The sequence below is a fragment of the Zonotrichia leucophrys genome, chromosome 11 (assembly GCF_028769735.1).
Source record: "Zonotrichia leucophrys gambelii isolate GWCS_2022_RI chromosome 11, RI_Zleu_2.0, whole genome shotgun sequence".
Lineage (NCBI taxonomy): Eukaryota > Metazoa > Chordata > Aves > Passeriformes > Passerellidae > Zonotrichia > Zonotrichia leucophrys.
The window spans coordinates 1,586,991-1,601,193 of NC_088181.1; the positions used below are offsets into that span (position 1 = coordinate 1,586,991).

Below are 14,203 nucleotides of genomic sequence, written 5' to 3' on the forward strand. Positions count from 1 at the left end.
GAGGAAGTGGAACTCGAGGAATGACTGCAGCCATGTGCCAAGGCAGCTGTGGAGGGACCTGTAAGTGCTGCAAAATAAATTCCAGCAGAGTGCAAGCACGCAGGAACTCTTCCTGTCCTGGAGTAATGGAGAGGGACAACAGCTCTGGAAAGCCACCTCTGTGTGTGCAGGACAGGGAATGCTGGGCCTTGGAGCTGCTGCCCATGGGTCCTGGTGAAATATTTGAAATATTAGCAGGGAAAATGCTTTTCTCAAGCTGTTTCCATCTGAAGCTGAGTTATCAGTCACTTCAAAAAAAAAAAAAAAAGGAAAAAAAAAATAAAAAGGAAGGATTTCTTCAAAGGCTGATAGGGAGAGGCTTGGAAATTAAAGAGTGGAGATAGGATCTGAACCTCCAGGATGAAATCATCCCAGCAGGGAGATAAAGCTATCTGAGATGGCATCTCCCCTGAGGGCTGAGCATTTGCCGCCTGGAGAGCCTCCTCTCCATGAGCAGGAGGCAGGATCCTGCCTGGAATGTGCCACTGATCCTGCCCTGGAATTACCCTGCTCCACTCAAATCCAGGCTGGGGGATCCCCCTGGAACTGCATCTCTGAAATGCCACAGAAAATCACATTCCTTGAGATCCATATCCGAGTCACTCACTGCTCTCCATCTCTGTTTAGGGTAATGAAACTCTTCTGCTGCTGGGGAAGTGGAGGCAGCACCTCAAGGCCCAACAGAAATTCCAGGCAGCAGGAATTTTTTGTGGAGAGCTTGGAAAGCTTGGTTTGATCCACAGACTTTATCATCATGGAATCACAAAACACTTTGGGTGGGAAGGGACATTAAAAGTCACCCAGTCCCTGTGCAGGGACACCTCCCACTGTCCCAGGGTGCTCCAAGTCCCTTCCAGCCTGGCCTGGGGACCTCCAGGGATGAGGCAGCCACAGCTGCTCTGGGCAACTCCATCCTCAAAGGGAAGAATTCCTCCCCAATATCCAATGTAATCTGGCACTGGGAGCCATTCCTGTGTCCTATCCCTTGTCCCCAGTCCCTCTGCAGCTCTCCTGGAGCCCCTTCAGGCTCTGAGCTCTCCCTGGAGCTTTTCCTTCCCCAAGCTGAACACCCCCAGCTCTCCCAGCCTGGCTCCAGAGCAGAGCTGTTCTTATCACCAACTTCCCCAAAGTCCTGGGAGCAGAAATGAAAGCAGAGCTGTCTAAGCAGGTTCCATGGCTCGGGGTGGCAGCGGCACCATGAAAAACGGGGATGTAAACAAGTTGTTATCGTGTTTATCACAGCACAGCTTCCATGCAGGGCACTGCACTGAGACTCCAAAGAACCTTGGGGTGGCACGGGATGTGTTCTGAATGGGAAAAGAAGGGAATTCCTTCTCTGGGCAGTCCTGGAGCACCTGGAGTGTGCAGGAGCAGAGGTCCAGCTGCAGCTGGAGCAGGTGGAACCCATCTCAGCCTGGGGCCATTTGCTTCCCTCAATCCCCTGCACTGCTGGAGCTGCACAGGGAGGTGCAGACACCTGCAGAGCAAATCCCTGCCCCTGGATGGAGGCTGGTTTCCCTCTTCACTCCATTTTCATGGATCCAAGACTAAATCAGGGCGTTTCAGGCTTTTACCAATGCCCAACTCCACAACCAGGCAGAGCACACAGCTGTCTGTCCTGCCTGCTCCTCCTCCTGGGCAGACAAATGGCAACCAGTGAAGGATTTCTTGTAGGAATTAACAGATTTCTACAGGGAAACCTAAGGATCCCAAATCCACCATGCTCCCACCTTTAGGCAGCAGGATGAGATGCCATCACTAAGGCCTCCACAACTTACAGCTACTTTCATTCACGGCTTCTACACCCAAAAATCAGGGAACAAATCCAGCTGGCAGCACTGGGAGACTACCAGAAACTCTCAGGAAAGACAACAACGACCCAGGAACACTCAGAATTAGAGATTCTCCCAAAAAAATGGTTCAGCTGCTTTGTGGTGCACACACCACCATGAATCACTCCATTTGCATTCCCTTCTTTTTGCCACTCCTTTATCTAATCAAGCTCCTTCCAACACTTTCTGACTTGCAGGCCCTGGATAACCTGCATTGATTTCAGAGTCTGGGTTATCCTGCTCATTAATGTGCTCACAGATTAACAAAGTCAACTTGAGCCAGCCTGAGAAAACAACACAAGGGTGAGCAGGGCCTGGGATCACGTCACCTTGTCACCTTCTGTCCTGCAATCTGCAGCACCTCTCACTCCAGGTGACACCTTGGGAGAAGCCCAACGTTCCTTGCTGGAAAGGTTTTAGGAGGATTTAGGATTTGTCCTTGCTGACTTTGCTGTCAGTTGTCTGAGTCCCCCCTCCCAGGGTTATTTTGGTTTTTAATGGATGCCTAAGTGCTCTCCATTAATAGGTTTTAGTCCTGATGGAGGGAGCTTCCTTCCAAAAAAAGTGTGGTGTGTGTGATAATGACAGGATGGTGTGTCAGCCACTGCTCCTTGCTGGCACCTCCTGGGAACATCTCTGAGGACAACAGCCCCTCCCTTCTCCTCATCCTACCTGCCACTGCTGTTCCATGGAATTTGGGCTCCACACCATGAGAATCCCAGAGTCACTGAGGCTGGAAAGGAGCTCCAAGGTCACCAAGTCCAGCCTGTGACTGATCCCCACCTGTGCCACATCCTGTCCCTCCCTGGACACCTCCAGGGGTGAATGTGACTCCACCATCTCCCAGGGCAGCCCATTCCAGTGTCCAATCATCTTTTCCATAAATTCCTCCTGATGTCCAACCTGAGCCTCCCCAGGCACAGCCTGAAGCTTGTCTGGTCTTTGTGGGAAGAGCTCTTAGGTGAGACATCAGGACAAACTCCAAGACTGGAGATGACAATGTCTCACTCCAAGGTTCATTTTGCCATGCTGCTCCTCACCAGAACCCCCAGCATTGCTTGGAGAGGAAATCCAGGTGGGAAAGAAACCAATGTCCATCTCATGGACCCTCCTCCTCCTTGCTTGATCACAACACCAAGTGCCACCCCAGCTGAGGGGGCAGCAAAATTGAGGTTCCTTCTCTCTCTGGTGGGTCCAACTGCTGTCCCTGCACAGACACCCCAACAATCCCACCCTGGCAGTGCTGTCCAAGCTCTCCTGGAGCTCTGGCAGCCTCGGGGCTGTGCCCATTCCCTGGGGAGCCTGGGCAGTGCCAGCAACCTCTGGGGGAAGAACTTTATCCCAATATCCACCTTAAACCTCCTGGCACAGCTCCAGTCACTCCTTGGGTGCTCTCCTGCCACAGGACATCAGTGCCAGCGCTGTCCCTTGGGAATGATCTCCTGAATGTCCCTCAGTGCTTTGGGAACACAACCACCATCAGGCCCCACAGCCCTGGCTTGCTTCACGAGCTCCTGGAACAGATTCCCTCAGATGCTGGTGGGATAAAGGCCTATGGCAACAGCAGAAAGGATTAAAGCAAATTATTTCAGTGTGTAGAGCCTCTGCCCCCAGCTAAGGGTCAGAACATCTTGCACTGCTCTAAGTTTCTTCAGAGGACATATTTCATGTCACTTCTTTATCCCTGAAAGGCTTTGCACAACAGGGAGCTGCACTGGCAAGATGCAGAGGAAAAGAAGGAATTTTGCACTCAGCAAAAATCAGGCCCAGCCTGGGGCATCAGAACTCGTTCTGGAGATGGGAGCAGGAGGACAGACAGCCAAGTTATCCCTCTAATTGATCATAAAGTGTCCTGGCTTGTCTGAGTGTTCAATGCCTGAGGAGGGAGGAGGAGGAGGAGGGGGAGAAACACTTTTACCAGCAGTGCAATCTCAGATTTTAAACTTCTTGGAGTGCTCATCTTAAGCTTGGGGAAAAAAAAAAAAAAACCAACCCAAAGCTTAAAACAGCAACTGCACATTCACAGGATCATGGAATGGTTTGGTTTGGAATGCATCTTAAATTTCATCTCATTCAGCCCCCTGCCATGGGCAGGGACAGTTTCCACCAGCCCAGGCTGCTCCAACCTGGCCTTGAACAGTTCAGGGATCCAGGGGCAGCCACAGCTTCTCTGGGCACCTGTGCCAGGGCCTGCTCACCCTCACAGGGAAGAACTTCTTCTCACAATCCAGTCTAAACCTCCTCTCTGCCAGTTTGAATCCATTTCCCCTTGTCCTCTCACTCCACGCTCTTGCTCAAAGTCCCTCTCTCTCCCTTAGTAGCTCCTACAGGTACTGGGGGACAATTCTGTGAATCCCTTCAAAAAAGGCCAATCCACATGTGACAATCCCATTGGAGCCCAAACACTGCAGCCTCTTCTTTCCACAGGTTCAAGGAGAAACACTTGTCCCTGAATGCATCAGGGTTTAAATCTTTGTTAAATTCTATTCCTGCTCAGCTCCATCACCCAGCAATGCTGGGAACAACTCTGGCTTCTCCACATTTTTAGCCTTAAACTCCTTTGTTGTTTAGAGATCAGATTAAACCTCCCTGCTTTCAGCAGAATGGAAAGGCAATTGGTTCCTGCATTCCTGGCTGTTTGCTTTTGGGTTCTCTCATCCCTTAATTCTGTAGGTCCTGGTTTGTTCCTTCCTCCAGCTCCTGTGGGAGCCCCTACACCGACAGAGCAACCAGCATGGACCTGGAATTACAGACACCCTCAGCTGTGCCTTGGGCAAAGCTCAGTGCTGCTTGCACAACCTCTGTGGAGGAGTGCTCTGAGCCCTGTGGAGGAGTTCTCCGAGTTTTGTGGAGGAGACCTCCAATCTCTGAGAAGGAGCTCTCCAGTCTCTCTGAAGGAGCTCTCCCAGCCCCGTGGAGGAGCTCTACCATCTTTGTGAAGTTCTCCCAGCCCTCTGAGAAGCTCTTCAGTCTCTGAGGAGGAGCTCTCCCATTCTTGAGGAGGAGCTTTCCCAGCCTCGTGGAGGAATTCTCCAAGTTCTGAGGAGGAGCTCTGCAATCTTGGCGGAGGAGCTCTCCCAGCCCCATGAAGGAATTCTCCCATCTCTGTGAAGCTCTTCCAGCCCTCTGGAGGAGCTCTGCCATTCCTGAGGAGGAGCTCTCCCATTCCTGAGGAGGAGCTCTCCCATCTCTGAAGCTCTCCCATTCCTGAGGAGGAGCTCTGCCATCTCTGAAGCTCTCCCAGCCCCGTGGAGGAGCTCTCCCATCTCTGAAGCTCTCCCAGCCCTCTGGAGGAGCTCTGCCATTCCTGAGGAGGAGCTCTCCCATTCCTGAGGAGGAGCAATCCCAGCCCTCTGGAGGAGCTCTCCCATTCCTGAGGAGGAGCTCTCCCATTCCTGAGGAGGAGCTCTCCCATTCCTGAGGAGGAGCTCTCCCATTCCTGAGGAGGAGCAATCCCAGCTCCTCAGCGCCAGGGCCGCGTGGGCCGTGCGAGTGGCAGGAATGTTAACGGGCAGCCGTGGCGTGAGCCAGCCCGGGGAGGCTGGACCTGCCAAAAGCTGGGATCCAGCAATTAGGGAAAGCCCAGAGTCTATAAATAGAGGCAGCAGAGCCCCAGGTGTGTGCAGTGGCACTGCCCTGCATCCTGCCTGCCAGGAAGCGCGCAGCAATCCCAGGTGTGACCCGTTCAGCGGGAGCTGCTCGGTGCCAGGATGCCAGAGCTGCCCCTCTGCAGCTGGCACGGAGCAGTCTGGAGGAAAGGTGACACGGCTCGAGCCACTGCACTGCCACGAGGAAGTTGGGAGCTGGTCACAAAGTGACGTGGGACACAGGCCAGAGCCAGGTCACAGCACGAGCGTGACGGGGACAGCTGGGCAAGCGCCAAGGGACGGGTGAGGGACGTGGCCTCCAAGGGAGAAGCTGGAATCATGCTTTCACTTGTTAAAAAGCTCCTTCAAAACTTCTTTCTGCAGGTTTGTTTTCTCCAGCAGACACCTGCAGAGCTGTGGGATGGGGTCATGTTGACAGGGATGTCCACCATGGGAACTGAAATCCCATGCAGGGGATGGGATGGGCTTTAGGGTCCCTTCCAATGTGGGCAACCTGTGCCAGGGCCTCCCCACCCTCACAGGGAAGAATTCCTTCCTAACATCCCATCTAAACCTGCTCTCCCTTGAACTTAAGGCCATTCCCTCTTGCCCTGTCACGCCATGCCCTTTGAAAAGTCCCCCTCCAGAGCAAACTTAAAACAAAAAAAAGCCAAGAGGTGCATCAGAAAATATTTCTGAATGACCAAGACTCACCTCAAGGAGCCTATTTTGGAGACACAAGAGGCATCCACAGCTCCCCTGTGCCAGAGGGAAGCAGGGAATGTGTATGCCCTGAATGCTGTCCATCCCATCTCTGGGCTCTCACGTGGTTTCACGGAATGAGAAGGATCCAAGATTGGTGAGCACAGCCACTGCTCCTTGCCAGCACCCTTTGGGCAGCCCAAACTTTGCCAAGAGTGCCCTGCCCCAGGACTCCAGCAGTGCCAGGAGAAGGAGCAGCCAGCAGGCTCATCCTTGGGTCACACTGACTGTCACTGACTCGTGACCTTGAGCTGCCAAGCAGGTGACATCACTTTCATTGACATCATCTCCATCACATGGGTCTGGACAAGATCTGTCCCATCACCAAGCCAAGGAGAGCACAAACCACTGGGGAAACGTGGTAATTAACGTGCACAAATCGTGGTTGTTAAGTGAAGATTATAATTAAACGGAACGTGTAATTATGGTGTTCCTATAACTGCTCCTCCAGACCGTTCTGAAACTGTCACTTCCTCTTGGGAAAGAGGGACAAAAACCAGCTACCCTTTCAGCAATGCAGATAAAAATTCTGGGCTGGATTCAGGACTAAGCCCTACTCCCACCTGAAACCACCTGATTCCACGTGGAGCCTCATTCCTGGCATTCTCAGCCCTGCTCCTCATTGATCCAACTCTTCCTCATGCCCATGGTGTTTCACACCTTCCTCCAGTGCAGAGGAACAGCACAGACACCAGGCAGCAGGAAAGGCTCCAGGGAATCTTGGGAAACAGCTGCCCTGCACTTCTCTGTGCCCCACACACGCCTGAGTGTGCCCAGGCTGCTCCACACACTCTGGGAGTGTCTGTCTGCCACTCTTCCCAAAAAACTGTTCAGCAGTTTTCCTGGAGATCCCAAATCGTGGAATGGGTTGGGTTGAGGACATTGGAGTTCATCTCATTTCACCTCTCTGCCAAGGACAGGGAGCTTCCACTACACCAGGCTGCTCCAAGATGTCCCTCTGCAAAAAATGTGATACTTTTCCATGATTCTGTGATACTTTTCCATGACTCTGAGCCAAATGAGGTTGTGACACCACATCTTCCATTCCACTGGGATATTTATCCAGTGCTTTACAAATGTGCCTCAGGCAGACAAGGCTGGGAAGGCAGGGTAGGTAAATCATTGACAGAGGAACAAAACAAGAATCATGTTCCTGCACTTTCAGTCTGTCTGGTTCCATTTTCTCTTTCATACTGGTCACAACCAGGATTTCCACAAATGAGTGGTCAGAGGAAGCAAACCTGACCTCATGCTGCAATTCCACTGAGCAGACACTCATTCCAAGGACAACTCCTTTCCTTTTTCGAGTTGCACTTAAATCTTCAGATACTTCTGCTGTCCATAAACTCCCAAAGCAGCCCTGGTTCTTGTGACAGACATGTCTCAAGGCCCCAAGGGGAATCACCACAGGGCTTCTAGAGAACCAACTTAGAAGGATCCCTCATCCTCCCAAAACCTCTCCAGCCTGAAGGGAAGAGGGAGGAGCTGACCATGTCCACCCCAAAGGACACTCCTGCTTTCAGGGTCAGGTTATGCACTCTCACTGTCACTGATGTTTTAGCTCCACTTAGTGGCCACAAGGCTCATTAACTACAACTGTCCTCAGCAGTTACACACACTGGGATGAGTCACAACATTGCCCAGATGCTTCTTGAACTCTGTCAGGTTTGGTGCTGGGACCACTTTCAAGGAGAACCTGTTCCAGTGCCTAACTGTGCTCTGAGTGAAGAAGCTTTTGCTAATATCCACCCTAAATGTTACGTGACACAGCTTCATGCCATTAAGATTATTGAAAATATCTTAATTATCCTGCTTTCAAAAGGAAAAATCTCTTTCAATATTAGTATTATAGACAATAATCAACCTGAAGTCTGCCAATTAAGATCCTCCTTAATTTCAAAAGGGAACCTGGCCCTCCTGGAGAAGACATACGTAACCAAATCCCACTATCTTCTGCAAGCTTAAGCACTTCCAGCATTCCTTCAGAGCACATCCAATGTCACAAACATATTTTATGAAAAATCTTTTTGTTAGGATTTTTTCTCTTGAGAAGCTGAGAAGCTTCAGAAACGAGATGTAAACAATAATTATCTGCTGCAGTGGAATGCAACAGGTGCATCTTTGATTGCTCTCATGTAGTTGTTTTTAATTAATGGCCAAAGTCCAGCTGTCTCAGACTCTCTGGTCAGTCACAAGATTTTGTTATCATTCCATTTCTTTCTATTCCTTGCTAGCCTTCTGATGAAATCCTTTCTTCTATTCTTTTAGTATAGTTTTAATACAATATATATTAATTATATTTACTATATATATAATGTATATTAAGTATATATGAATTAGAATATATATTAATTATATATACTAATTAGTATAGCTTTAATATAACATTTATAGTTCTTTTAGTAGTTTTAATGTATATTAATTATACATACTATATATAAAATAGTTTATTTATATACATTATTTAATATATCATATATATTAATTATATATACTATTTAGTATAGTTTTAATATAATATTTATAGTCCTTTTAATATACCCTGAATATAATATATATTAAAATTTAATACATAATATTAGAATTAATATATAAAATAACATGTAATAATTAACACGTATATTATTATAAATATAAAATATATTAAAATATATTAAAGTATTATTAATACTATATTAATTATATATTAATATGTAATATATATAAACTCTATATACTTTTTAGTATAGTTTTAATATAATATATATTAATTGTATACACTGTATATAATAGGTATAAATTATATATACTAGATATATATATTAATTATATAAATTAATATATAATATACATTAATTATACATGCTATCTAGTCTAGTTTTAATATAATACATATTAATTATATATACTATTTAGCATAGTTTTAATATAATATATATAATAAAATAATAAATCAACCTTCTGAAATACAGAGTCAATATTCTTGTCTCTTCCCTCGTCCTGGGACCCCTGCAAACACCACCCAACTCACCTTTCCCGTTATCACAGGGCAATAACTGATATCCCACTGTCACCTGTGGCTCCCCCCAGGCACATCCCGGCTCACACTCACCTGGGCAGCAGCGGCGAGCGCGGCTTGGCCTTGTCCTTGTCCTTGTCGCGGTCCCGGTCGCGGTCCCTGTCGCGGTCCCGGTGCTGCCGGTCCTTCTCGTCCCTCTTCACCCGCTCGCGCTCCCGCTCCCACTCCTCCTTGCGCCGCTGCCGCTCCTTGTCGCGCTCCCGTTCCCGCTCCCGCTCGCGCTCCCGCTGCCGCCGCTCCCGCTCCCGTTCCCGCTCGCGCTCCCGTTCCCGCTCCCGCTGCCGGGTCTCGCGCTCCCGCTCCCGTTCTCGCTCTCGTTCCTTGGAAAAAACAACAGAGAAGCCACGGTGGTGATGTGGGAGCAGCTCCTGGCAAAGGGCGGCAAGTCTGGGAATGACGGGAATTACATCCGCCCTCCCTCAGCAAGGGATCGATAATCTGCAAACCAATGACATGGAGATCAATGACATGGAGATCAATGACCTACAACCCAATGACATGGAGATCAATAACCTACAACCCAATGACATGGAATCAAAACTGGAATCATGACTGGAATGCCAGGAATTACATCCGCCCTCCCTCAGCAAGGGATCGATAATCTGCAAACCAATGACATGGAGATCAATGACATGGAGATCAATGACACGGAGATCAATGACATGGAGATCAATAACCTACAACCCAATGACATGGAGATCAATAATCTGGAAATCAATGACTTGGGAATGCCATGAATTACATCTGCCCTCCCTCAGCAAAGGATCAATAATCTGCAACCCAATGACATGGAGATCAATAATCTGGAGATCAATGACATTGGAATACCAAGAGTTACAATTCCAGATAAATTCTGGGAATGCCATGAATTACATCTGCCCTCCCTCAGCAAAGGATCGATAATCTGCAAACCAATGACATGGAGATCAATAGCATGGGGATAATAATCTGGAGATCAATGACATGGAGATCAATAACCTACAACCCAATGACATGAGATACAATAATCGAAATCAATGCTTGGGAATGCCAGGAATTACATCCGCCCTCCTTCACCAAAGGATCAATAATCTGCAACCCAATGACATGGAGATCAATGACATTGGAATGCCAGGAGTTACAATTCCAGATCAATTCTGGGAATGCCATGAATTACATCTGCCCTCCCTCAGCAAAGGATCGAGATCAATAATCTCCAAACCAATAATATGGAGATCAATAATCTGCAACGCAATGATATGGAGATCAATGACATGGGAATGCCAGGAATTACAAACCCAGATCAATCCTGGGAATGCCAGGAATTACAAACCCAGATCAATCCTGGGAATGCCAGGAATTACATCTACCCTCCCTCAGCAAAGGATCAAGATCAATATTCTGCAAACCAATAACATGGAGATCAATTATTTGGAGATCAATAATCTGGAGATTAATAATCTGGATCCTGCTGAGCAGACCCTGGATACAAACCCAGCATCACATCCCACACAACTGTTGTTTTCAAAGGCAATGCTTGGATTAATTTGGTTTATGAGGCTTATTAAATAAATGTGTTGATGTTTACAAGTCTTTCCTCTCGTTGCTGATCATTTCTAAAACCAGATAATTAACTGTGCAAATGAGCACCAGGAAAATAATTGGTCATGTGTGGCCACAGTGAGGCCCAGGCTCCTGTCCTGCAGAAAATAAGGATTTAGAGCAAGGAAAAAGCTACTTTTGAAAGGATTTGATGGAAAGCACTGAAAAGCTCCCCTTTGAGCAGGACTGGCTGGTTTGGTCACTGCTCCAGAGGCACAAAGTTTGCATGAGGGGAAAGGAAGAGCAGGGAAAGGGTTCAGAGCCTTTCTGAAGTTTTCAACCGGATACTTTGCTGGAAACTCCCTCCCTCTCCAAGACATCCAAGGATGGGCAAGCACTGCTCAACAGCTACACTGAGGAGCAGCCAAGGAGCATGAGCAGGAACCACCTTCCCACCTCAGACATGGAATTGTTAAGGTTGGAAAAGACCTTTAGATCACCAAGTGCAACCCTCAGCCAGCACCATCACCAAGGTCACCACTGACCATGTCCCCAGGTGCCACCCTCACAGGTTTTCTGAACACTTCCAGGGCTGGGGACTCCACCACTATCCTGGGCAGTTTTTCCAATGCTTTACACTCTTTCCATTGAAGAATTTTCCTAAAATCCAATCTAATCCTCTCCTGGTGCACCTTGAGGCTGTTCCCTCTCTGTTCCCTCCTGTCTCTGTTCCCTGGGAGCAGGGCCTGTCCCCTCCTGGCAGGAGCTGTGCAGAGCCAGGAGGGCCCCCTGAGCCTCCTTTGCTCCAGGCTGAGCCCCCTGAGCTCCCTCAGGATCCTCCATTCCCTTCCCAGCTCCCTCAGGATTCTCCATTCCCTTCCCAGCTCCCTCAAGATTCCCCAGCCCTTTCCAGCTCCCTCAGGATCCTCCCATTCCCTTCCCAGCTCCCTCAGGATTCTCCTGGATCCAGCCCCTTCCCAGCTCCCTCAGGATTCTCCATCTTCCAGCCCCTCAGATCCTCCATTCCCTTCCCAGCTCCCTCAGGATCCTCCCTAGCTCCCTCAGATCCCATTCCTTCCCAGCCCCCTCAGGATCCTCCATTCCCTTCCCAGCTCCCTCAGGATCCTCCATTCCCTTCCCAGCTCCCTCAGGATTCTCCATTCCCTTCCCAGCTCCCTCAGGATCCTCCATTCCCTTTCCCAGCTCCCTCAGGATTCTCCATTCCCTTCCCAGCTCCCTCAGGATTCTCCCCTTCCAGCCCCGTTCTCCAGCCTTCCCAGCCCTCAGGATTCCCCAGCCCTTCCCAGCTCCCTCAGGATTCTCCATTCCCTTCCCAGCGTTCCTCCCCCCTCAGGATTCTCCATTCCTTTCCCAGCTCTCTCAGGATTCCCCAGCCCCTTTCCAGCTCCTCAGGATTCTCCATTCCCTTCCCAGCTCCCTCAGGATTCTCCATTCCCTTCCCAGCTCCCTCAGGATTCTCCACTCCCTTCCCAGCTCCCTCAGGATTCTCCATTCCCTTCCCAGCTCCCTCAGGATTCTCCATTCCCTTTCCCAGCCCCATTCCCTTCTCTGGACACGCTCCAGCCCCTCCAGGTCTGTCTTGGAGGGACCCAAACCTGATCAGAGCCCCAGGTGTGGCCTCAGCCGTGCCCAGCACAGGGACAGTCCCTGCCCTGGGGCTGTGGCCATGCCAGGGCTGGTGCCAGCCAGGTGCCAGTGGCTTTCCCAGCCACTGCCAAGCAGCACTCCATGTCCTTTTCCATCAGGCAGCTTCCCAGCCTCCCTCCCCAGCCTGGCACGCTGCTTTCACCCTCATGGTGCTGGAACAGAACATCCTCCATCCCCTCACCTCCAGCGTGCTCTGTGCTGGGGCTGAGCCAAGACTGAACTATTTGAAAACTCCTGCTTCAAGCACTGCCCTGGAACTGTGCCAAGGCCCAGAAGAACCTGGAAGAAAGTCAGGAAGGAAAAGGGGGAAGGGGGAGTTCCTTACTTACTCTGTAGTTACGGTAGGGGTCGGGGTCTGTGTACTGAACCCTGAAATTCTCATACTGCCCACCACGCCAGAAGCGCTCTATTTCATAGTCATAATAGGGATCTGCATAGGGATCAAGCCTACAATGAAAAACAGGGAGTGTTAGAGAGGGAAAAGGCACCTTGGCACCACAAAAACTCTGTGCTACGTCAGCTCAGCCACTGGGACAACAAAACCACCTTCAATGCAGCAGGGCTGTGCAGAGATGTTTATTTTCTGCACACAGCCCAACCAAATAGTCTTTTTTAAGCGAGGCTTATCAGAGAAAAGCACAAACCTTTCTTGATAAACACCACAAAAAAAGAGCTACCAAAAATTCAGCCTTCAAATCAAATGAAACACAGAAAGTGCTTTTGAGAGCCCCTTCCAGTGCCTGCACAGGGAGCAGGACATGTTCTGCCTCGTGGATTGAGAGCTGGGATTGCTGCCCATGCACCCACAGCTCATCCCAAACTCCTCAGGAGGCCCCAGCTCCTGTCCCTGCAGGGATGGCTGCCACCAGTGCCACCAGTGCAGGACAGGAGCTCTGCACAGGGAGCAGTGGAGCTCTGGGGGCAGGTCAGCAACTCTCTGGACCTGGAATTGCCCCCTGGAATGAAGGCACCACTTCTCCAGCTGATATCCTGCACTGGGAATCAGCTGCTGGCCCAGCCATGGGCTGGTGGCACACACACAGCTGCAGAATGAAGGATTTTTGGGGAGGAGAAGGATGGAAACCCCACCCTCCCTAAAGCTGCTTCCTCCATCTCCTGATTTCTATTCATTGTTTGATGGTTTTAATTCCCCAACTCAACAACATCCAAGCACCTGGAGTGCAAATATCAGATCCACTGTGAGGATGAGGAGGGGGTACAGGGAGTAAGAAACTTCCAGGGCCACAGAGGAATCAGTGGCAGAGCTGAGATTCCACAGCAAATGCTCCCAAATTCCAGATTATCCATAATGAGATTCTGATTTATTAAAAAAAAGGAATAAAGAGGCCACTTTTTGAATTTTTACAGTGCCAATAACCCAAACCAGGTTAAGATGTAGGTGCTGCCCTGTGAGTGGTACCTGTATTTCTTTCAGTGCTTTTAAATAATTTAGGATTTCTCTTTTGGACTGAAGCAATAAGCCAAGGGAAGGAGAACCAAGATTTGGGATGCTTCAGCCAGCAACAAACTCCTGATGCAGCCCCAGAGCAGCCTGGATTCAGTGACATCAGGTGTTCAAAGAGAGAAAAACATCTCAAGCCATGCCAGAAAGGAAACTCTGCTTTTTCACACAGCCTCAAGCCCAAATTTCCCCTTCCTATAATACTGGAGGGTTATTTTAATTTCAAAAAGGATCACTGCTGTGTCTTTGGGTAATTCAGTGCTTAAATCATTAG

General features: G+C 49.3%; 1 protein-coding gene across 4 annotated transcripts in view; it reads right to left on the minus strand.

Annotated features, from left to right (window-relative positions):
• The window catches only part of ZC3H18 (zinc finger CCCH-type containing 18), a 47,662-nt gene that overhangs the window by 19,592 nt on the left and 13,867 nt on the right, over positions 1 to 14,203 (minus strand). For all 4 annotated transcript variants that reach the window (XM_064723168.1, XM_064723169.1, XM_064723166.1 and 1 more), the window contains 2 exons: positions 12,797 to 12,914; positions 9,312 to 9,598 (listed from right to left, as the gene is read on the minus strand). In XM_064723168.1, the coding sequence (XP_064579238.1) occupies positions 9,312 to 9,598; positions 12,797 to 12,914 (405 nt within the window). The remainder of the gene's footprint in view (positions 1 to 9,311; positions 9,599 to 12,796; positions 12,915 to 14,203) is intronic.